The sequence below is a fragment of the Saimiri boliviensis genome, chromosome 16 (genome assembly GCF_048565385.1).
Source record: "Saimiri boliviensis isolate mSaiBol1 chromosome 16, mSaiBol1.pri, whole genome shotgun sequence".
NCBI lineage: Eukaryota > Metazoa > Chordata > Mammalia > Primates > Cebidae > Saimiri > Saimiri boliviensis.
The window spans coordinates 5,210,819-5,236,640 of NC_133464.1; the positions used below are offsets into that span (position 1 = coordinate 5,210,819).

At 36.5% G+C, this 25,822-nt stretch overlaps 1 protein-coding gene across 4 annotated transcripts in view; it reads right to left on the reverse strand.

The window, feature by feature from the left end:
- Positions 1 to 25,822, reverse strand: part of MYO16 (myosin XVI) — a 695,568-nt gene that overhangs the window by 389,138 nt on the left and 280,608 nt on the right. For all 4 annotated transcript variants that reach the window (XM_074387449.1, XM_074387448.1, XM_074387447.1 and 1 more), the window contains 2 exons: positions 19,218 to 19,342; positions 7,377 to 7,502 (listed from right to left, as the gene is read on the reverse strand). In XM_074387449.1, coding sequence (XP_074243550.1) covers positions 7,377 to 7,502; positions 19,218 to 19,342 — 251 coding nt within the window. The remainder of the gene's footprint in view (positions 1 to 7,376; positions 7,503 to 19,217; positions 19,343 to 25,822) is intronic.

Genomic DNA, 25,822 nt, shown 5'->3' on the forward strand with positions numbered 1-25,822 from the left:
CAATGGTATGCCCTATTGCTAGATTTCTTATAAGCCCATTCAAAATTAGTGTTTGGTTTTGTAGAACACAAATTATTTCAGTAGTACTTATTCATGTTACAGCAAGGTGCTTACATTTAGAAGTTATTTTGATTTCCAAATATATAGTTTGCTAAAGAAAGAGAGGCTATCTTTAAATCTGAAAGATAAACTATATGTTGTAGGTTCCCAGGACATTAAAATAGTTGCAAGAATGAGTTTTGCTTTATATTAAAGATTTGAGACATTTTCTTCCTTTTATGTCACATGTCAGAAATGAAGGAAGGAAGGAAAGAACAAAGAAAAGGAAAAACAAAAAATAGAAGATGGAATAAGGTAAGGAAAAACGGAGACAGAAGGAAAGGAAAGAAAAATTCAGAAAACAAGAAAACAAAAGTCAAAAATTAGTTAAGATTGACTTTGTTTTCCACAAATTTGAAAGAGCATCAATAATGCTAAATTATCTTTTATATCTTTGCAAAATACATATATTTTTTGCCTATCAGAGAGTCTAATAATTATGCCGCATTTCTAAATCGAACTTGTTCTTTATAGAACTCCAAATAAAATCATGTGCAACATCCCAGAAAACTACTGTTCTCTACAACTCCAACAGCAGAAAGCATTTAAGTCAGAAAAGTGAATATCTTCTACAAGAAAATCTTTAGCAATAAAAGTAATTCCATTTTATTTCAGGCCTGTAAAAATAAACATTCATGTGTGGAATAAGGAAGTTTGTCCTACTTGGGGAATTTCTTTCTTTTCATTAAGTCAGTATTTTCTTAGAAATTAGAAATCAGTGAGGCACTTTGCAGAACTGAATTAAGCAGGCCAGTGCTAATTCCAATTACTCTACTCTGGAACATCTGTCTTAACCTCACAAAAAACTTTATGTAAATCACTTGAAATGTGAACAGGTAGAGTGTGCTGCTCCATTACAGCTCATCTCCACTATTAAAAGATTTTCTTAATCAGCAAAGCTATCAGAGGTTAAGGTGACTACAATTTAGAGACAGAGAGAGAGAGAGAGAGAGAGACAGAGAGAGACAGAGAGAAAGAAAGAGAGAGAGAGAAAGAGAGAAAGGGGAGTGTGTCTATATAACAGGAAACATTAAGTGGCTAACAGAAAATGTATTTAAGCTGAAATTTGAATTCATGTAAGTTGCTGGATATAGACTTTACTCATTCTTCAGACAATTGTATTTCAGTGAGGCTAAATTTATCAAAATTAATTTCTTGATTGTCACAGTATCTCTTTAAAAAGTTAAAATACAGCAATGAGTGTTTGGAGCCAGCACTTATTCCTTCCTAGTTCAAAACCTAAAAAAGATTCATTTAATTTAATAAAGGGGAAATTATAACGTTACAGTCTCTCAGAAACTCAGCACTTGCATGCCCCACTTGAATTACAGTTAGCTATGCTCAGTGGTGCATACTCTACATTGTAATGTGTAAATACGTCTAATTCTGAGAACTATATGAAGTATTTCAGATATGATATTTTTTAAAGTCCAATACATTACTACTTTTAATGATTCAACTATGATTTCTCATTAACCAAATGGTTGTGCCTTCATACCACAATATAAATACTTTCTAATCACTGCAGTTTCTATGTAACTGTCCTTGTATTTCCTTTCTGAAACACTCCTTTTATTTCTATTCAGCAAACCACATAGTCCTCCTCTGCCTGTGTCCACCTCTCCTGAATCTCCTTGTATGGTACTTTGCTTTTATGCAGTTGTCACAGTCTTATTTGTGTAGCCATAAGAGAACATCTGAGACTGGGTAATTTATAATGAAGAGAAATTTATTGCTCACAGTTCTGGAGGCTGGGAAGTCCAAGATCAAAGTGCCAGCAGGCCTTAGTCACTCTACTTTCAAGGTGCCCCATTAAATGTTGCACCCTACACAGGAGAGGATTATTATATCCTCACATGGCAGAAAAGCAGAAGAAAGAACCACTCCCACAATTTCCTTTTATAGTTGTGTTAATCCTTTCATGAGGGTGAAACCCTCATGACCTAAACACCTCTCATTAGGCCTCACTTCCTAGTTTTGCTTCACCAGGGATTAACTTTGCAACACAAATTTTGGGGGCATACATAGAAGCCATTAAATACAGAGTTGCTCATAATATATTGCCCTTGGTTGAAATCCCTTTCATTTGTGCATGATTTCTTTGAGTAATCCATCCAAAATTATTTCCTGTACTACCAAAGCCCTTGCATGTGCCCAGGTTTCTCTTGAAAATCTCCATGAGGATTTCCTGGAAGAACCAGTCTCAGAGTTGTGCCCAATCATCTACCCTTCACACATGTATTCAGCGATCCATTGTCAAAGGCAAGTATGTATTACATTAGGGCCTTTATTGATTCTCTCATTAAATAAACAGTAACTTAGCTGGTATTCTGTGTTGACTCCTGTCTGGGGTGCCGTGATATTTTTATAAGCCAAACAAATGTTCCTACACTCAGTTCTTACAGACTAAAAGGTTATACAGATGAATGAACTGAAAACTACAGCAAGTTGCAGTAAGGCTGTGTTTATGATACAGGATACACAGAATGTCCATACATAGACAGGAGAGGAACTGTCATATGCAAATTCCAAGCTTTTGGAAAGACAGCCAGTGAAGTGATATCTCAATGTAGCCATGCAGGGCACAGATTGATTTGTGGTGATTACAGCCTAAATATCTCAACACAATCTACTGGGTAGGAGTTTTTAGGCTCTGTGTTTTGTTAGGCATGAGAGATGAGGGAGAGGTAGGAAAATGGCAAAGGACTAGTTTTGTGGTGAATAAATGACGAAACAGAAGAGCAACAAATGGGAATGGGTAAGCAAAGATGATTTTCTTTTTAAACAGGCAGTGTTAGAGGACAGAGAGATAAAGACAACCCCTGGGCAGTAGTATACATGGATGTAGAATTTGGGGAAGTGTGGGGGTTCAGTCAAGATGATTGAAAAGATTGTACAATTACAGACTATATAGTCTGGGAAGACAGAGAAGTCTGCACAGTTTCAGTAGAAGTTTTGGCTGAAGGCAGCCTAATACCCTTTACCTTTATTTGATAAACAAAAGCAAATAACTAGGGAATGTGGAGGAGTTTATCTAAATAACTTATTTACTCATGTGATCCTAAAAGTAACTTTTAGTTTTTCATGGGTCAGCTGGCTCTCTCTGGAGGAGCGGGGAAGGCAACCAGATTTATAACCCACAAATGGTGTTTGCTTTAGGCCTCAGAACCTGGCCTTTAATCATTAACCATAAGTGTGTTGACTCAGAGCCTCTGTTATTAAATCTATACTAAATAAATGCCTAGAGTACCAGCTGATCAGGGACATGCTGCTACCTCTCTCAGTAGTGTCTGAGTGGCCAAGGACCTCCAGCCCACATTTTCACTGGAGATTTGTGTTTGAGTAGATTTGTTCATCCACCACTGGGTTGGGGTCTGCGGGTCAGACCCCAACAGAAGAGAAACAGAGAGGAGGCTTTGGTAGCTACAAGCATGTAGACAGCATTTGAAGCTGAGGGCATGAGACTATTTCTCAAAGACACTGCAAACATCAAAAAGAGACAGGAGCCTAGGATGGAGCATGGACTTTACTGATACTGCATGGTCGGAGGGGTAGGGACATAACCAGACTGTACAGTTTCTCCAATGCAAAGAAGAAATATATGAAAAAAACAAAAGCTCTGAATATATCTTAATTTTCATGTACTTGGGTAAAAATGTATTTGAGAATACAAATGGCTTTGTAACTATTAAGATGTGTGAGTTATATCATATAAAATACTTTGGGAAATAAGAATATTTAGATTCCAGCATTTGTACAAATATTTTCTTAACTTTAGGTGTAGTTATTGCCAATTCAATTTTAAATACTAAATACAGTAAATACATGCGAGACTAGAATGAAATTTTACTTTATGTACAACTCATGACAGAGTTGTAAAACCAAAAGACTTATTGCTCATATAATTTATTCAGTTTCTAGTTGTGGACAAGATCAAGCTTCTCTTTTGTTTTTCACTGCAAAAGTTAACATATTTATAAAATGCAGTTTTAAAATACATATATCATCCCACTATAAATGTAAATAATAAATACAGTTATAGGTTGTGAGCTACGTTCTCCATAAAGGTATTTACATTTGTAAGGTCTTTATAAGAGTGAAGTTACTGTGAATGTCTCTAAAAATGCCACTAGTCTCTCTAATGTTCACATTTCTAAAGCTTTTTCCCCTGAACACAGAAACAATATATTTACAGCAAATTTCTTCAGAGAGCATTATAAACCTTCTATGCATATAAATTGATATTCAAATAAACCTGTTTCTAAAATATAATTTCTGTGCATACTAAATGATATCTTTGTGGGTGAACAATTTTTAAAAATAATTCTAGATGTCATATACTATTTTTCTTGGCAAAATAATTGAGATGTAATTTACTCAAAATCTTCTATTATCATAAATTTCTCAGTTTTTTTTTCTTCAGTCTGAATAAAAGAAGAATATCTTGGTTTTGGTGTCTTAAAGTTTAAAACAAAAGTCTCATCTACACTCAGGATTTCCAATCCCATTTTGCACCTAGTTCTGGGTTGGTTGCCTTTGTTCTTTCTTTTGGTCACTCTGCTGGACAATGGGCTACTTGGAGTCTGTTTTTCTGAGCATGCATTTGAGTGGAGACACTATTTGAGTAGGCTTAATGGAACAAAGTAGCAGAGACACATGATCTTCAGACACTTTCCCTAGTACTAACATGCATCAGAAATTAGAAAATAATTAAAGGCACGTCTAGAGAAGCAGAGGATAAAGATAATGTAAACACCGGCCTCATCTGTACATTGTACGTGGCAATTTCTGGAAAACTTTGGTTCAGATATCTGTCTGTGTCAATCTAGCAACTGTCAATGGATCAGGACACATGCTGACTGATGATCAATACACACACAAGGCATTCACCTTTATGATTCTCAAAAACCTGCTCAACTAAGTAAAACTCTTCCCTTTCCACAGACGCTCATGGTTCTCAGTAACTGGTGTTTCTTAATTCACTTATCACGAATAAACGATGAAAGCTAGAAACCTAGCTGGCACACTGGAGAAGGTGTAAGAAAAACGATCTTAATTCCTTTGCATCTGAAAAAGCAAACGTGGCTCTGAATCAGATTTCTCATGTTTAGTTCATGACTATGTTTCTCTAATTTGAAAGAACAGATTTTTTAAAAAGTTTGGGAAATTTTTCGACTGTGACAGGTAAAGGCAAGTAGTAACACCGACAGCCACTAATTCCTTCTGCCTTATCATTCGGTGATGCCAGTATTTTAAGCCTTTTAAGGAATGGAAACCTCTAGGAAGATTTCTGAAAGAAGTAGCTTGAGCTGATGTTCACTCCACCACGGCACATGGCATGTATCATGTGCGGCATTTATGTCAATCATTAAAGGATTTTTATTGTTAAATCTAACTATATAAATTAACATTTAAAAATCCATTTTTGTCACTCAAACTAATTACAGATTTTTTACACATGACACAAATTTTATCTGACTGATATTGTGTCTCAATTCTTACTATGTAATATAGCTTTATTAGAAGCATAATTTCCTGCAGGGCGTGGCGGATCATGCCTGTAATCCCAACACTTTGGGAGGTGAAGGTGGGTGATCACCTGAGGTCAGGAGTTGGAGACCAGCCAGGCCAACATGGCAAAACACTGTCTCTACTGAAAACAGAAAAAATTAGCCGGGCATGGTGGTGAGTGTCTGTATTCCCAGCTAGTCAGGAGGCTGAGGCATGAGAACTGCTTGAATCCAGGAGGCTGAGGTTGCAGTTAGCTGAGATTACATCACTACACTCCAGCCTGGGCAACAGAGTAATACTCCTTCTCAAAAAAAAAAAAAAAAAAAAAGCTTCTATTTCTGCAGAGCAGTATTTTTTATGGGCCTCTGGAAGGTATATGCCTAGCTTTCATAGAGAGGTCAACCTCTCCAATTGTAGGCATACTTTTTGTGTCTATGCATTTCTGGAAAAAAGGTCAGTAGTTTGATCTGATTGCTTGAGGGATAAAATTTCTGATTCTAAACAGATCTATTTCTTTCTGCCTTGGTCATTACAGCTTCCAGGAGTTGGGAAATAAATATCTAGATTCTCTTTATGAGTCATGAAAAACTGATTACATTTAGGCACACTCAGCATGTAGAACCAAGATTGCAATAGATACATTATAATGGAACAGTTGCAGAAATGTATACTAATTTCCTTGCTTTTCCAGTGAGTTTCCTGTGAACATAATTATAAATTAATTTTATTTCTTTACCAAGCTTTACAAGACATTAAGAAATTAGTATTTTAAGAAGCAGAAACAGCTACTTCAAAATACACCAACTTAGACTTTTCTTCCTGTTCCTCCCTGCTAATTACGACAATAACCCTGGAAACAGCAAGCAACTGAGAAAGAACTGGCAGAGGAGATGGTACAACGGGCTGCTCAGAAATTTAAAAAGGATCATGATGGAATATTATCAGTTAATACATTGAACCAGTGGGATAGCCTCAAAGAAACTGATACATTCCTTAAAACACACAACCCACCAAGACTCAGTCAAGGAGAAATGGAAAGCTGGAACAGACCAGTAACAAAGAGATTGAATCACTGGCCAGAAGCACAATTCAGGGATATTTAGTAGACTGTTAAATATATTTATTGAAAAAATCTTTTTTCCACAGGAAGTGCTGTCAAAACACTGTTCTTGTTAGTTTGAAAGAACTTCCCCAGGCAATATGCTTTTTTTCTAAAGTATGTGAAATGCAAACCCTTTCAATTCTATTAACAGTTACACTACTGAAATTCTATGACATTGTTTTACATAATGATTAGTCTCTAAGAGATCTAACTTACTACAAATATACTAGATGTGACTGTTACCCCAAAATAATGTTCTGAGTTGAATACACTTAGCTTAAATCTCCATGTGCGTGTAAAACTAAGTTACTTTTCATACTCTAACCATGAACAAAATATTAGCTGTTGAAAACACATAATTGTTACAGATTCCTGAAACTGCAAGTTTATGAAGGCTATAGAATATGAAAAAATTTTTTAATTCCATATTATGACAAATGAATACAGATTTTGATTATTACTACAATATTCAGATACATAAGGAACACATTTTGGCGTGCTCTTGTTTAAGCATTTTCTTTTAACCATAAACATATTTATTCAGCAAAAAGATGCAATTAAAAGTCAAATTTCAATAATGATTAAAATCAAATCAAAATTAAATATGAAATTATTTATTAATTATATAAAATGATTTTTAAAAGAATTCAGAAAATCACTCTACCTGACCATATTTGGCTGCCAAATGGAGGGGAGTCCAGTACTGATCATCAACTATGTTGAGGTCTCCACCATGTTCCAGAATAAGAGACACCACCTCCTTGTAGCCACTTGCACATGCCATGTGTAACTGCAGCGAAGAGACATCTTATTACTCATTTTGTTAAAGTAGTGATATTCATACAGTTCACTCAGTGGTTTAAAGAAAGCTACTTAATGAAATATTGGATCTAAAATACAGAGACCATAAAAACAAAAGAACATGTGATTTTATTTATTTGGTATAAGTGGGTGTAATTATCAGTCTTTGAAAGGATGCTTATGGTTATTATTTTCCTTCTTACTCTGACAGCGTGCACTTTTTCATGTAACTCCCATCCCCCTCAAAGAGCTCCTTTTCAATGCAATCTGAATATTTCAGAATATAAAATAGAATAATTGAAAAGTTTGCCACTTCCTGCCCAAGGGTAAAATATTTGCTGGTTAGCTCTATATTCCAGGCATTGTACCTGGTGCTATAGAAGGTAATTCACAGAATAATCAAAACCAGGAAATGTGATCAGTGTGATGCTTCTGTCTGTGTAAAAGGCACAAGAACACTAGAAAGAATTAACTAATCCTGGCAGGCTTAAAAATGACTATGCAGCTACCATCATAACATTCTCCCAGTTTTAGTTTCTTTCTTTTTAAATTATATTTTTGAGACAGGGTCTCTGTCTGTCACCCAGGCTGGAATGCAGTGGTGTAATCATGTCTTACTGCAGCCTGAATCTCCGGAGTTCAAGTGATCCTCTCACTTCAGCCTACTGAGTAGCTGGTGCTACAGGTGCATGCCACTAAACCCAGCTAACTTTTATTTTTTTTGGGGGGGTGGGGGGGAGACACTGGTTTTCACCATGTTGTGTGTTGCCCAGACTATTTTGAACTCCTGAGGTCAAGCAATTCATCGGGCTTGGCTTCCCAAAGTGCAGGGATTACAGGTATGAGCCATGTCTGGCCCCAGGTTAGTTCCATTAGTTCCATTAAGAATCTTAAGTTTTGAAATAAGTCCTTATGAACAATAATGATGAGATCAGGGTTTGGAGAATTCCCTTTTACATTTTTCAGGTGAGGGAATTCCTGTTTCTAAGCAGCCTTTATTTCTATATAAACTATCACCACATTCAAATGAAGTTACAAATTAAGTAACTACCTGATTTATTTTATAAACATAAGCATTAGAAATTAAGAAACTATCAGAAAAGAAAGGAAGAAACTTACAAGTGGTAAAATCAACACCATCTTCTAGGTGTGATAGCATGGAATTTTGTAACCCTGTTCCATTGTGTTTTTATTACGAAGACAAGATTTAAAGAGGCTTATTAAATATGTACATTTTGATAAAATTTAACAGAAACATTTATTTTTATATCTTTGGACTTAATTATGCTCTTCAATCTACAGAGTGTAAATATGCTTATACATTAGAATAAATATATTCATCTAAATTAAGATACTGTTCCTCATAGATTTTACCATGCTTGCTACATACAAAATTAATCTTATTAATATTCTAGCAAACAGTCTCAAGAATGATGATATATCCACAAGTATTTTAGAAAATACAGTTTTATATACTTGCTATCCTAGAGAATTAATCTATTCATCTGCTTCTAAATTGATTCTACATTATTTGAATAATCAGTAAATGATTGGCAGTTACTCTGTGTTATATGCACTAATCTGAATCTCAGAAGATGCTAATTTTTAGTATAAAGAAGAATCTACAAATGGAGTCAAGAATGAATTCATTTTCTGGTTAGCAGTTGATACTAATGATGCCAAGTTCACAGGGCCTATCCCTGCAGGATTCGATTTGTTTTCCATATAGCAAAAATTGGCTCTCATAATTTAGAACTTAGTCCAACTGTTATCACAAGCACAGCTGGGACAGAAGAGTAGAATCCTGGCTCAGTCACTAGAAACTCTATCCAAAGTATTACTACCAGTGATCTTTGTGGAGACTCGCAAATTTACTTCTAGGTAATCCCAAAACCAAAATAAACAAACAAATGAAAACCCTAATTGAATATTTTGACTTAAGCACATGAGATAACCAACTTTTTAATTATAATGAAACAGCAGGAGTTAAGAGCATTATCTCGAGTCTACTTGCAATCAGCTTCTGAATCCATAAGCCAACTGCTAGCCTCTATGGGGTATAGTTTCTCATCACTAGCAACATGCTAGACCTAGAGTTAAAAGATTTTTTAAAAAACAACAATAACAAAAATGTCTATTTATGAAATGGAATTTATGCTCCTACTACTTGTCCTGACTGTGACTGAAGGGCGTCAGGTGCCCAACTGTAACAGTGTTGATCACTACAGTGTCTCAGAATATTCCTCTCCTGCTACTTTAAGAGGTCTTGTGAGAAACACAGAGGTGGTTATCATTTCTGCCGTGGACTAGCAGTAGCGTATTTACAAACACAGTTCCCATCAACAATCACAATTTGGAAATCACCCATCTAGCTACAAAGCAGGACAAGTGGTTGGAGCGGCTGCTAAACTATTCGGTATAAAACTCTTAAGTTATTTCTTCCAATCTTTACAATCTGTGATATGATTGTTGCCCTTATTTTGCAGAGGGAGAAGCAGTGGTTTAGAGTTTAGGTGATTGGTCTCAGGAAGAAGCACGGCCCCTGAGATCGGAGGCCATGTTCTCCAGTCACCAGCCTTCAGATTTTAAATAGCACACAAGAGTGTACATGTAATGAGGCCAAGCCACAAGGATAACACTACCATACTGAAGCTCCTAATACATCTTGCATTCAAAACATCATTTTTGTATGTCAGTATAATTATTTTCTTCTGTTAACCACTTCTATGTCCCTGACTCTCCAACATACTGATTTTATATTAACATTTTAGTCTCTGGATGATACACAATTATCTACATGATTATTTCAGCTTTCCCATGGCTCTCCATCAGTGAAGGCACAGTCTTGTTTGGTAAATGTGGCATGTTGCCTCTTGGTATGCTTAAACCGTCACCAACTCCTAGTGTTTTTCAGCTATGCAAAGGACAGGAGCATCCCAGGCTCCACATTTGGGAGTGTGAGTCCACTCTAGAACGGATCCCCTCTAAAACTTTCCCCCTATCCCGACACACACTTACCCAGTGTGATACAGGCCTGGGTGAAGACACAAAACAGGGTCGTTGGTAATTAGAACATCTTCTTTTTTTATGATCCCATATAAGGATAATTTTTCATTATGTCAGGTCAAAGCCCCTAACACTGTGGCCATTTCATATTACAGCATCTCAGTCACTGATAGCCTGTTCATTTCATTTACTGATAGTGTTAATTGCTAGAAAACATACTACAGACTACCAATTGTTTCTGAAGTTTGAGGTTTGCCATTTATTCTCCCAAATAAATGACAGTTCTAATATTTGAAAAATAGTACCTCAACACAATAATTATAGAAATTAAAATAAGTAGCATTATCATTGTTTTCAGTGTTGGTTTTCAGCTGAATCAATTGCTCCAGATAGGGTTTAGCAACACAGCGTAAATGTCCACCAATGAATACCAAGATGGCCCTGCCTGGTTTAGGATAAACACACTCTTGGGTCCTTTCAAGCATCTATTCAAGTAAAATCCAGAATTCTTTTTCTAACTTTAAATTACTTTGTATTTATTTTTCAGAGTTTAAAATGTGTAAAATATAAAAAGGTTAAAGAAACTGACAATTGGAATTTCTGGATAAATGCTTCACTTTTCAGAATCTGGCGATTTATTTCTATTTAATGATGCCACTCACTTTATAAAAGTAGAACCCTCAAACAGCTTAATAACAAGAAAACAAATAATCCAATTTAAAAATGGCCAAAGGACCTCAACAGACATTTGTCAAAAGAAGATATACAATTGGCTAATGGGCTCATGAAAAAATTCTCAGCATTATTAATCATTAGTGAGCGCAAATTAAAACCACAATGAAATATCACCACATACCTGTTAGGATGACTGTTCAAAAAATGGCAAGAAAGTGTGGGCAAGGACTCAGAGAAAGGGGAATATCTCTAGGTTACTGGTAGAAATGTAAGCTAGTACAGCTATTATGGAAAATGGTATAGATGTTTCTCAAAAAACTAAAAATGCAGCTAGCTTATGATCCAGAAACCCCACTCTGGTGTATGTCCAAAGGAATTGAAGTCACTACGTCATAGGCACGTCCGTACTCCCATGCTCGCTGCAGCACTAATCATGATAATCAAGTTCAGTGTTCACCAACAGGTAAAAACATAAAGAAAATGTAGTATAGATATGTAATGGAATACCATTCAACCCTAAGAAAGAAACCCTGTCATTTGCAACAATGTGGATGAAACTGAAGGACATTATGTCAAAGGAAATAAGCCAGGCACAGAAAGACAAATACTGCATGATCTCGCTTTTATGTGAAATCTAAACAAGTCAAGCTCCTAAAAGAAGAGAGAGGAATGATGGTGGCCAGGGACTGGGGGAGGGCAAGACAGAAAATGAAGAGTGAGTTGTTGGTCAAAGGGTTCAAAATTTCAGCTAGACTGGAGAAATATGTTTTGAGATCCATTGCATAGCAGGATGACTATTGTCAATAAAACATATATTATATATCTAAAATAACTAAGAATACATTTCAAATATCTCAACACAAAAATGGTAAGAAAAGCGGCAGATAGCTTAAGTTAGCATGATTTAATTATTTCACACTGCATACATACATCAAAACATCACATTGTTCCCCATAAATGCATACAAGCATTATCAATTTAAAATAATATTACATAAAATGAGAATCACGGTGTATTTAGCAATTTATTTCATTCAAATATAGTTAATATTTTCCAAGTTGTTGAATGATTTGATCGCTTAAAGACTAACTTTGATTGAGAGCTCACTGTGTATAAACTAGACAATAAACTGAGTGACTAGCATACATGGTCTCCTTGGACCTGGTTATCTTACAGTGTGGCACTCTTATTATTCCAGTTTAAAAAATGAGAAGATTATTACTCAGAGTTTAATAAACCAGCACAAGTCGCAGCTTGGAAGTGATGGAGCCTTCCAGTGTGAGCACCCAGGTAGGTCCATCCGGCCCCTTCATCATGGTGCTGTTGTGCTTCTAAACCCTAGATTTTAAGGAAAGCATAGTATACCATTCTACAGATACATTATCATTGACAGGCCGATTCCTAATTGTTGGATATTTATGTAGTTACTATTTTTTATACTGTTTTTAAAAACTAGTTTGTTGGTGATTATTATATATGTCCTTAGTGATTTCTTTCTGATAAATCCTGATTCTAAAATAATAAGCACTTTTTCAAGTTCCTGGGGCATGTTGCCATGCTGAGTTCTGGAATTGTGTACCAATTTACCCACAATCCAGCAGTGTATGAAAGAATCCATTTGCACAGACTGTTAGCTTTTCTGTTCTTCACTATTACTCATTTCTAAAATGATTTCAAATAATTTGCATTTACTTAATTCCCAACAGTGGTCCTCTTTTCATATACATAGGTTATACTTTTCTTTTGTGAATTGACTCTTGTCGACAAGAGTCAATTATTTTTTAGTAAGAGGTGATCATCTTTTTTATTAATTTCTATGAACTCTGCATATTTTGAAGATATTAAAATTTGGCAAAACTGATTACAAATATTACCCTCAGCAAATTACCTGTTGCCTCTTAATTTTGCTCACTGTCTAATACAAAATGTTAATCATAATTTCTGACATAATCAAAGATATTAACATTTTTGTGTTTTTTTCCTCATATTTTGACAACACAAGGGTTTTTGCCACAGGCTTAAGTCTTTTCCAGATGTATAACTTGGAAAATATCAGGTCATGGTTTTTAATCATCTCACCCTCATATTTGTGCATCTGATTTTTTACTAATCTGTATGTAAAATATTATTATAGATTTCCAGTGAATCTGGTCTTATTGAAGCTCTGTGACTCCTGCCACTCTAAAGCTAGACGATCATGCTGAGCTCATGCTATATTTTAATAAAATCTATGTGAGGAAGAAATGAAAACTAATCTTGAGAGCCATTCAAATACCTCCTAGGTACAGTCAGGATTGTCGAACAATAATTTCAGGTCTTCTTCATCTATTGCATCCTAACACTAACATAAGATTTTTGTTATCTTAGCTTTGACTGAAGTTTGAAGATCATATAAATCATATCCCAAAGTGAGACCATATACATAAACTGGAAAAGAGTTGCCCTAAAACTGCTCAGATGACTTTTGAACTCTACCTTGAGACTGAGGGCACACTAGGTCAGAAATTAAAAACAAAATGAGAAAATAATGTTGGACAATTTTTAAAGAGTGTTCTTAATATGTTAAGAGTCCACTTTCCCTTCCCACTGTGTGTAGATAGTGGTATCAGGGTGGATGTGAGTTCCTCTCAATTTTATGTCAGAGAGAGGCTGTAGAGACCAACCTGAGAAGCTGCATATCCTGAGCACTTTGGTGGACACAGAAAAAACTGGTTTTGATTCTTACATGGAGAAAAAGGTAAGAGATGGGCTGGTGTACCCATGAAGCTGTGGTCATTTCTGGTTCTATTTTAGGGGATGCCTCAGGGAGTAAGTACAGCTTAGGAGAGAAAATCTGGAGTGTCCTCAAATTCCTGAAAGCTGAGTGAGCATAAGGGAACATTTGGAAGAGTGCATCACCCAGATCAGGTGCAGGCTAGGGCTTCCCCATGATGATGGTGTGTGAGTGGGATTCAAAAAATCCCCAAATTCTCACAAAAGAAGACTCAATTTCTTGGTCAGAGAGCTAGATATCATCTTTTAAAAAGTCAATTAAAAACCTTGCTCTTGTTGCCTCTCCTCTTCCCCAACTTTTTCCTTCTCCCTTCTTCCTCTTCTTAACTTCAGTGGAGCTTAATAAGGAAGGGAGGGATGGAGAAAAGTGGGAAGAGGAAAAATAGTAACCCATGTCCACGGACTTCCCAACCTGGCACAGCACTAAGTTGGGAACGGATTCAAGATTTAACTAAACTCACAGACCCTAACACCTGAGCCCATTCGTCCCTGCAGGATCTGTAGGTGGAATTCAGGGAGGTTTCAAACTTGGGTGAGAAATCACTTTATTTTCTTCCACCCCCTAATTGAAATTTAGTAGATTATTCAACAATAGGCAGAAAAGCAAACCCATGAATAACATCATCAATAAAAGTCCTGACATTTTCATATTGCTGTTTTGTTGCAGCAAATAGCTCAAAATAGCATTCACGGTCAATGTCACCTTAAAATCATGGTAATTACTAGGTCTGTTTCTCAGTGAATTGACATAGAAACACATGTGTTATATATCACACATTTACTTTTATGATAACTCTATTTCAACACAATTTGTTTTCTATGCAGCATTTTTTATCACAGTTTAAACAGTATTTTGAAAGGCAATCCATGGGTTACACCAAAGGGTCACTGGGAAGTATCGCACAAAAATTCAGTAACTCCTGACTTAAGTTGACAGTTTTAGTTGCAATATGGGATCCGACAGTTTAATTTGAGGTTGGTTTATGACATAAAGTGACCATATGTATTCTTTAAAAATAACCATAAAATCAGTGGCTGTCTCCATCCATAAGTAAAAAACGAACCCGCATTACCAAAATAAAGGTGACAAAAATAAAATCGCTTGATACTTGCATCTCTTGAATATTCCTTTCCTAAGAAACCAAATAAATAAGCCTCAGGGCCAGGCGTGACATATCAAATTATGTGCTAACACAGTAAATAATAAAATGACAATGTCTTCATAATATATATGCTACTTATCACATTAATAGTTTCAAAGACTATATTCTCAAACTCATGAATTAATTTTCATATACTCTATAACATGGTGTTTCTTAAAATTTTATCATTTTCTGTGGCTTCTATTTACTTTAACAAGAATCTAATGTAAACTAAGATATCCCTTTTAAAAAGAGATATGTTATTTTTGGTTATTTTGCTACATATTCTAATAAAGGAGGTAAAGATAACCCCAAACCCCTCTTATTAGAAGTTTATTCCCATTGGGCCTTTTGTTGTTAGTTTGATCTCTTTTGCACATAACAATTTAACAGTGTGAAAAATTATGCCTAATTTTCAACCACAACTGACATTCCAATTCAGGTATGGAAATCAATCTGTGAACAAAAGTGTTTTGTCAGCCTCATCTCCACAATAGATAAATACACTACAGATCTTACAGAAAAGAAAACACAAGGAAATGACAGTCACTAACATACACAGACTAACCAATTCAGACGTGTGAATCAAACCAAACCACATGCTGCGAAATGCTGTCATCTTCAAGGGACAGCATCCTAGCGTTTTCTTCATTGCTGCTTCATGCTTAAAAGCTCAAAGATGATGACCACAAGATTTGGTTATTTTAGAACACTTATTTGCAACATTTATGCTCTCTGTTCGATAAAAAGGTCACAAGGAAAGTCAAAATTGAAAATGATAGCAATTTATTGCTCTGTATTGATTGTTTCAATAGGTTCTCTACTGAAGTGTGTATGCTCTTTTATTTAGCAATGGTTGAAGTATGCATTTTGTTTTTATTTAGCAGTGGTTTTTTTTTTTTTAAATATGAAGTTGTAATATATTCTACCATAATATGTCAGGCATTAATTCATTACATGTAATACATGAATTATTAATGAAGTAACTCACTCCAATCAGACTTTTGACCCTACCAGTCCAGTGAAACTGTCCTCCAAGAGAAAGTCAATGTCCTCTAAGTCACTAAGTCCAATAACCAATTCACAACTCCCATTAAACTGAGCACTCAGCAATATTTGGTCGTCTATCACTCCTCCGTCCTCCTCACACTTTTCACTTGGCTCCCAGAACATTTCATCCTCTCGGTTTTCCTCCTACTTTAGTGCTTGATCTTTCTCATCTCCTTTCTGGAGCCTCCTCTTCTTCATCTCCATGGCTTGGTCCCAAATTTCTTTCCTTCTGCATATAAGTAGTGACTTCACCTAGTATCAAAGCTTTCAATATCACATACACGTTAACGCTCCCCAAATTCTTTCTTTCATCTAGAGATCTGAATTCCAGACTCCAATGTCCAACCACAAATCCAACAGCTCCATTAAGACGGCTAAGAAGGCTTTCAAACTTAGTATCTCCAAAATTGATGTGAGGTTTCCTGCTCTAGGTTTGTGTCTCCTTCAGCCTCATCTCATTTGATGCCAACTCCATCACCCTGGTAGTTTAAGCTAAATACTTAGAGTCATTCCGAAAGCTTCACTTTATCTCACACAACACATTTATCAGGAAGTCCAGTTGCACTACGATGCTACCCCTGATGTCTGAGCCACATCACTGATGGCCCAGATTACTGGAAAAGCCTCCTAAACAAACTCTCAGCTTCACCCCTGCCCTTTCACAGTCAGTTCTTAACACAACATCCAGAGGAGGTGATCCTTTTGAAAAAGAAGCAGGCTCATGCCCCTCCTCTCTTCTGAAGTTTCCACTGTCTTCCTATCCCCTGCAGAGTCGTAGCCATGGTCTTCATATCACCCCATAAAAGCTTGTGTGAACTGGTACCAGCTGTCTCTCCCTCCTTGCTAACACTGCTTCAGCCATAGGAGGACCAGCCCCTGATACGGCAGGAGTTTATTGTTTGCACTTCTCACCCTCAACTGGAATGCTACCCCCTCACAGCCACACGCCAGGCTCCCTCTTCTTTCAAGTCATTAGTCAAAGCATCCTTGTTGGTTGGCCATTTCCTGTCTATCCAAAATGACAACAATATGACCATCCTGTCCCTGTCTTGTTCTTCCCCTTGTACTTATTACTAGCATACTATATATTTAGCTCATTTATGCTGCATATTATCCACCTGCCCAGCTGAAATGTGAATCCATGACAAAAGGATTTTGGTCACTATTATTCTGTTCATAGCATGTGGCCAATTCTATTTCTTCACCAATTTAGAATACTTTGCCATTTGAATGTCTTATTTTTCAAAACACTCTAAATATGCTTTGCTTTATTTTCTTATGACAGTTGAAGATGTTTTATAAAGTTTACAAATTTGTAAATATTGATTTTAGAAGATAAAATTTAGGAAAGCATAATGTAAAAATTTTAAAAGCCTATGCAATTATAAAATTTTAAACTTATAGTTTTCTAAATTTTATCTTTCAGAATATTTATAAATTTATAAACTTTTTTATAACTATGTAACTCTAAGTCATAAGAAAAGAAAACAACAAATTTTTAGACTGTGACCATCCAGAGGTCACAGGCACTTAATCTGCATTTAATAAATATAAAAATGTATTAAATCTCAAGGAAATGTTTCAGACAACAAAACTTTTACCTGTTTAGTTAAAACACTTTCCTCATCAATTGTCTTCAATCTTTTTTCCATGGGAGAAATGAATCACTGATTTGAAGCATTTCTATGCAATTCACCCTTCACAGCTTCAGACTTTCTTCTAGTCTAGTTTACTTTCTCTCAATTTTTTTTCCCCTGGGTCTTACGTTTCTTTATGTCATCATTAATTTTAACCCCCACATATCCAGGAAAGTTTTATGGGTCAGTGGAGCAAAATTTTCTTATTTTGGTGACTAGACATCAATTATATAAAAATTAATCCAAATTTAGTTGATCTTTTAATAAGTCATTGCAACAGTGCTTGATAGCAATAAAAAGTAATGGCAGGAGTTTGCTTGAATTTAGAAATTCACTCACCAAAGTCATCCAGAGTTTGTTTTACTGAACGCTAAACTGAAAGCATGCTCCTATGAGTTACATTTCAAAAATGACATGGACTAAATAATGTATAAAAATTATCTTAAATTTGTACAGAAAACAAACACAGGAGGAAGGCCTGAAGAAAATATGTCAACATAGACTGGTTTTCCCTGGGTAGTGGCATAGTGTTTTGCATTTTTCCTTCCAACTTTCATTTTAGGTTCCGGAGGGTACATGTGCAGTTTTGCGACATGGGTAGATTGGGTGTTACAGGGGCTCAATGTACAGACTCTTTCATTACACAGCTAATGAGCACCCTACCCAGTAAGTGGTTTGCCATCTTCACCCTCCTCCCACCCACCACCAGGCTCCGGTGTCTCTCATTTCCTTCTTCCGTCCACGTGTATTCAGTGTTTGGATCCCACATAGGAGAAAATTTTCCCACGTATGAGAAAAAAAAAAAGACTTTAGTATAAAATCTGGAAAACCATGAATAAAGTCTGTAGTTTAGTATAGTGGATATTGTGCCAACGTTAACTTTTTAGTTTTGCTAAATGTCCCATGGCTGTGCAAGTGTTGACATTAGCGGAAGCTCTGTTAAGTGTATTTGAGAACTCTGCACTGTCTTTAGAATTTCCTGTAATCTAAAATGATTTTACAATCATTTTAGATTTTGTGTTAATCATCTTGTGTTAATTCTCTTGGGATAATGGCCTTTAGCTGCATCCATGTGGTTTTGTTCTTTTTATGGCTGTATAGTATTCCATGGTGTATATGCACATTTTCTTTATCCAGTCCACCTTGATGGACCTCTAGGTTGATTCCATGTCTTCGCTATTATTAGCAGTGCTGCCATGAACATACGCATGCACATGTCTATGGTAGAATGATATATATTCCTTGAGTAGAAACCCAATAATAGGATTTCTGGGTCTGCAATTTTCTTCTTTGCTCAATTGGCATGTATTACTTTTATTATCATAACAATTACTTAAAGATTGCTTGTAATGAATTCTATGTTTTAGAAATCAACTGAAATTATCTATTTAAACAGTTTCTGAGTCAAATATGTTAACTTACCAGTGTTACTCCTTCATCATTTTTCTCATTGACATTGCCTCCAGATGATAAGAAGTGTTTGACATCTGTTAACATACTCATTGGTCTCTGAAGCTTCATCTGGCACAGTGAGGTCAAATCCACTCCTATGGGGAGAAAGAGCCTTTCAACCAGAATGGAGAGATACTTCTCAGTTCCTGGGGGTCGAAACCTAGCTTTACCATCTATTCTTTCAATGTGTTCTTCTTTTAAGCTCCTCTTTCACTTCGAACATTCATTCAAAGAATTGATTGTTTATCTTTGCACATATTTTCTTTCCAACTATAGCCTTTAAAGAATATAAATTGTCTCTTGTTATAAAATAGATGATGCCTTATAATGGCAGGTTTTCAGTTAACATCAGTTTTAGTATAAATCATCAACACACATTAGCCAAAGTATTTTAAAGTACTTAAATGGAAACAAATAACAAAGATATGGTTTTTGATGGCTATGATTTTTCTGGCCCAAATAGTTGCTTCTAAAAGCAATCTAGTACCCTGGAATAGAAAAAAAAAGAGGCTTTAGGCTGGGCTCAGTGGCTCACACTTATAATCCCACCACTTTGGGAAGCCAAGACAAGCAGATCACATTAGGTCAGGAGTTCAAGACCAGCCTGGCTAACATGGCGAAACCCCATGTTAGCTGGGTGTGGTGGTGGGTGCCTGTAATCCCAGCTACTCGAGAGATGGAGGCAGGAGAATCGTTTGAACCCTGGAGGCAGAGGTTGCAGTGAGCTGAGATTGCACCATTGCACTCCAGCTTGGGCAACAAGGGCAAACTCCATCTCAAAAAAAAAAAAAAAAAAAAAAAAGAAATAAAAGACTTTAGTACAAAACCTGGAAAACTATGAATAAAGTCTGTAGTTTAGTACAGTGAATATTGTACGAATGTTAACTTTTTAGTTTTGATAAGTGTACCATGGCTGTGCAAGTGTTAACATTAGGGGAAGCTCTGTGAAGGGCATTTGGGAACTCTGTGCTGTCTTTAGACTTTCTTGTAATCTAAAATGATTTTAAAATCAGTTTTTAAAAATGATGCATCAATTGAACATTTCATGACTATTAATGTTAACAAAGATAACTCGCATTGAGTGCAGAATCCAGTCCGACTTCACCTAGGTGGATCAGTGAGGCGCATGCAGAAGGCTTGGGTCTGCTTCATTCCTGTCTATACCTCTATTCGGCATATACTTTAAGCTGGAATTTCATGATGTATCATCCCTGTGGTAGCTTGTGTCTTTTCATTGATGTGTCCCCTGTTCCTAGCATTGGTTCCTGGATAAAACAGGTATTTACTAAGGTGAACTAATTCATCTTCTTTTAAGGGAAAAATGATAATGATGGTGATACCTCCCTCATAGCAAGTGTTTGCTATGAACCAGCCACTCTTCTGAGCACTCTGTCTCTTCACTGAGTTCATCTTTGAAGCAAACACTGAGAGAAAACCTAGCACAGTGGACCCAAGAATAAACCCTGGATTGATGTTCCTGAACATGTCTGTTTATGGTTTCTTTCCTCAGGTTGACTCTGCGAAGGTTATTTAACCTGCGTGAGCTTCAATGTGCTCAGTCACTCAGTCAATAGTTCATACTTTTAAGGTGTATCTCTATAGCAGAAATCACATAGAACATGTTGCACATCTGATGTTTTTTTCCCCTTGGGGCACTTCACCTCTGCCTCGTGCCCCAGCTCCTTACTGTTAGTGCTGGTGTTAGTGCTGTGTGTAACAATGACTACTTGTGTCAATGTGGGCAAGTAACTCATCTCTGCCTCTGCTTCTTCAACTGCAAAATGGTGTTGATAGCATTTGATTCGTCAGTTGCTATGAGAATGAGTGAAAACACGTGAAACATATAAAATGTATTTAGGTTGCAGTAAGGACTAAATAAAAGTGATCTGTGATTACTAGTCAGCCTTCTGACATGTGTTTTCCATGCCTCTCATTTAGATGTGTCATATATTATCATTTGATAATTTAGGAGGCAGGGAGTAACCAAACAAAATAAAGCCACATGCAGTATTTGAATAATATATCATGTTCCAAATATTCTGTTCAAAGCTAATCCATTTTAGTAGAAAAATGAAATAGAAACACCGTGACCATTCCTCACCTTCTGAATTATGGACATATCATTTTAGAGCTAACATTTCCCTCATAGAGTCATTTGAGGTCTGTAAATCAGCTAAAACTGTCACGTATTCTGACTTTTAGGATTATGACATTTCATGTGTGATTTTATTTTGGCAAATATTTCTCAGATGTCAGCCTTCAATTTTGCATGAAGTAGCTGAAGAATCTGATAGCCACTGTAAAGTTACTTTGTTAACTTTTAGGATGCTACAATGTCTACTAAAGTTGTATGTGAATCTCTTAGATTATTATTGATGTATTTAAAATGGAGTGATAAAAACAAAACAAGATTAAAGACAAGACACAAATTAAAAGAGAGATAAGACATCATTCAATGCAGACTCATTATATTAAGAGAAAAAAATCTGTTTCTCGCCCCTGTTGTGAAAATATCACAGGAGAATCTTATTACATTGCATTCTAATATTTTAAAACTTAATTTTTTGGAATCAGGTATGATGCCAATTGAAATGTGAATTTTAGATTTTTTAAAATATATGTTCAGGAAAGTAGCCCAAATCACCTTTGGTTAATATAACACAACAGAAACTCCCTCTTTTCATTGTCAAAAAGATTTCTTTAATGCTCCTGGATAAAACCAACCAAGATGGTTGTAGCTCCTAAGTCTATTTTGTAATGGATAATGGGTCCATTCTTATTTTCTGTGCAAAATGTAGATTTTCATATTGTTTTCTGAAAACAAATTAATGGAAAGTCTGTTTACATCTATTATTTTGAAATAAATTTAGTAATTTATTTTAATGTAATAATTAAAAAACAATAGAATTTACCTGAAATCCACAAGTTATTACTTGTGATGTTATTACTACCTGGTTTAATTTGATAATATCAATGGATACTTGTGCAAAACTGAAATTACATAAACACTATCAGTCAGTCTGAACCCTAATTTACCTTTCTTTAACCATCCCTCTTATGGTAATATTGTTTTTGTAAGAGTTCAACTTTTCATTTTCTCTGTTTACATTAGGGCTACTCTTTGCTGTTATTATGACTGTCCTATGACTACACTGAACTCACAGCTGTGCGTTCTCTCGAGTTGTGGGAGGATCTGCATCACCTCTCCTCTGTGGCTTTTCCAACCTTCCTGTCTTTGCTTATGCTACTCCCTCTGCCTGGGTCAGACCACCCTGCTTGCTTTCTCTAGGGTAACCCAGCCCCTCACCTTCAGCCTAGTGTAAATGTCACTTCTGTGATGCCTCCTGTAGCACTTGTAAGGAAAATCATATCCTTCCTCCTTGGTGTTTTTACAAGATCTGCATATGGCTTATTTTTATTCATTATCATATGCCATTGTATCATCATTTGGTCATGCATAAAACATCATTTTTGCCCTCAAAAAGGAAACAAAGCTAAATAGGCATTTGCAATTCACTATAATATGACCTATCCCATGATTTTAGCATGGGATCCTCTAAGCTCATAGAACTTCTGCTAACCCAAATTTTTATCTTCTACTGTAAGCAATCTAAGAGATGCAAGGAAGCAAAAGAGTTGAGCAGTCAGATAAAGTTGCTCCAGCAAAGAGAAATAAATGGAAAGGGTGTTGCTATCCTCCACCCATCCCCTTCTCCCAACCCTAAGATCAGGCACGACTTGCGGCCATCTTACCCAGCCATGCAGACCATAACCCTGACTATGCATGATTTTGGACAGGCTGGTACAGGGACAGCATTTCAAATAAACCACCTTAAGCCAAAGAAAGTCACATGACATTCGTACACTTATTCATCTGGGAGTCCTCTGAAAAATGAAGGGGAAGGGTTAAGACTGGGGGCAGGAAGATCGGTTTTGAGGCTATGGTAGTAATCCAAAGTAGAAACACCAGCATGTTAATCAAGGCAGTGACGGTATGATTTGAGGTCTGGGTGGAGATATTAGAAAGATATCAAATAAGTAAAATCTGTAAGAATTGGTGAGAATCAGACACAAGGATATGGGAGAAGAAAAGTGATGTTCCCAGTGATAATGGTAAAATATGAAATATAGGCAGTGAAAGGCGAAAGGACAATAATACATCCTATCGAGACACATTACTTCAAACTATCTGACACTCAAGTCGAGATACGTAATAAAACTGCATATACAGGAGTGAAGGTCTTGAAAAATAATTAAGCTACAGGGGTATTCTTGAGACCCCTCAGGTGGTAACAACAGAAGCAAAAGGGTGGGACAATCCAGGAACAACATGAGGAGAGATGGAAGATTCTCAAAGACAAAGCCTCAGGAGGGACCAACTTTTAGCAATCTGGACAGACACGTGAAGCATCCAAAGGAAACCTAAGTAGAAGCTCAAAGAGATGAAAGAAAACTGTGGGAAGATGGCAGGAGAGAGAATATTTCTAAGAGAGTGTCACCAAGGTCACCGAATGTCCAAGAGAGACAAGATAATAAAAAAGGAAAGAAAAGAATAGAAAACTACGGAAGGTAAGCACAATTGTTGCAAGGGCCTTTCCAGTGGGTTTGTGGGTTTAGAAGCTGAACTGCAGTGGGCTGAATCACAGGATACTAGAAACTCAGGAAAATAAACATGGGCTATGATTGACAGAAGAATGGGTTTGAAAGGGGGAAGAAAAGACAGTGAATGGTGATGTATGCAAAGCCAACTTAAGCTTCTGGTGCCTTTCAGGAATATGGATATTTCTATATGTGTGTGTCTAATGTATATGTTATGCTGATCTTTTGTCCTGGCTCTCTCTCCTCGGGCTCTCTATCAGTGCTTTCTTTCCGTGCTGGCTCACTTTATAATCGATTGCCTCCCTTGCATGCCAGCTGGTTCTCCTTGCACTGGAGATCTAATATTCATCAAATGCTCAATCAGCTCTCCGTGGTTGTCTCATTTTCCAGCCTGCCAGGCTCAGGTGGTGAGCCGAGGTTAATTGCTGTCCCCGAGTTTACAGTGTAAGTCGGTGGTGACAGCACAATTAGGACTTGTGACCAGCGATTTTCCATGTAATCAACTTGTTCATGACGTTGCCGGCCTCCTCTGCCACATGCATCCTGATGTGACGGGTGATAAGTACTTGGATGTGAAACTGCACAACGCAAAATGAAAACTCCAGGATTGCAACCATCTCTCATACAAAGGCGATGCTGACATACCCAGAGCCAAACAATAACAAAAATCTCATCCTGAAATATTAGGAATTTCTAAAGACATCAGCCCACGTTGTCACAGTAGATAAACTATAAACCTGTACTAAGCAGAGGGCCAGAGAATAAATCGAATTAGACAGTATTTACTGGGAACTATGGCAGATGATGGAGATAGTGGAAGAAGACCTACATAAGCAGAACCAGACTGTGAATGAACTGAGGGAAGGGCAGATGGATGTGAAGGCAGGGGCCAAAGCGACTGCAGTGACAAATGGCAAACGGAATTAAAAATTTAAGAGATATTAAATTGCATTTGTTCCAGCAAACATGTATTTTACCAGCTGACTGTGACAGCCACAGTAGTGACACATTTTCTCTAGCCATTTAAGAGTTAGTACATTCTTGTTTGTTTTGGTTTGGTTTGGTTTGGTTTTGCTTATTCATTTTTAAAATCAGCTTCTCAAAGTAATACATTTATTTTATTCTTTGCACAGGATATAAAATACTGATCTTGCAATACTAAAATTTCCTATTGAACTGCTGTAATGAGTTGGAGAGGTTTATAAGCAATGTGCATGCATTTGCAAATAAATATAATTTTATTTTCTCAAAGAAACATTTATTACTGTAGTTTCTAAAATGTCAGAACAACAGAAAATACAGGAAATAATATTGAACTGGCACAGCTAAGCAAAACATGGTCAAGTAATTTGTTAAACTTTGGCATCCCTACTTTTATTTTTTTAAACCATTTTACTGCAGTATGACTAATATACAAAACCTGTATGTATTTATTGTGTAGGACTTGATGTTTGTAGATAAGTATACATCCCTGAAACCATCACCATAATATAGGCCATAAATATGTGTATCACCTCCAACTTTCCTCCCACACTCTTTATTTACTGTTATTTTTACTATTAATTGGTGATGAGAACACTTAACATAAGAACTATAATCTCAGCAAATTTCAAAGTATGCAGTACAGTATTATTAACTATAGGCACCATTGTGCCAAGTTTTTCACCTAAATTCAGAATTGCATGCTACATGTGAAATCTGGCAAAGATCCAGAGAATTAACTTCCCAGCAGCGAAGTCTGCATAACGTCAAGCTTCATTCTCTTTAGAAGTAATGGAATCTGCCTCCATCAAGGTACAGCTAACAAGGCTTGGAGAAAGTGAACGAGCATTCCCACAGGTGACCGTGCCCAGGCATGACTGAGCTGGAGAACGGTCAACCGCACACACTGCCCGCCTGACCCAGCCTGCTTCTGCCTGAAATCCCCACTTGGTGACCTTCAGCAGCACCGCCAAGCTCACATCACCCCTATCATG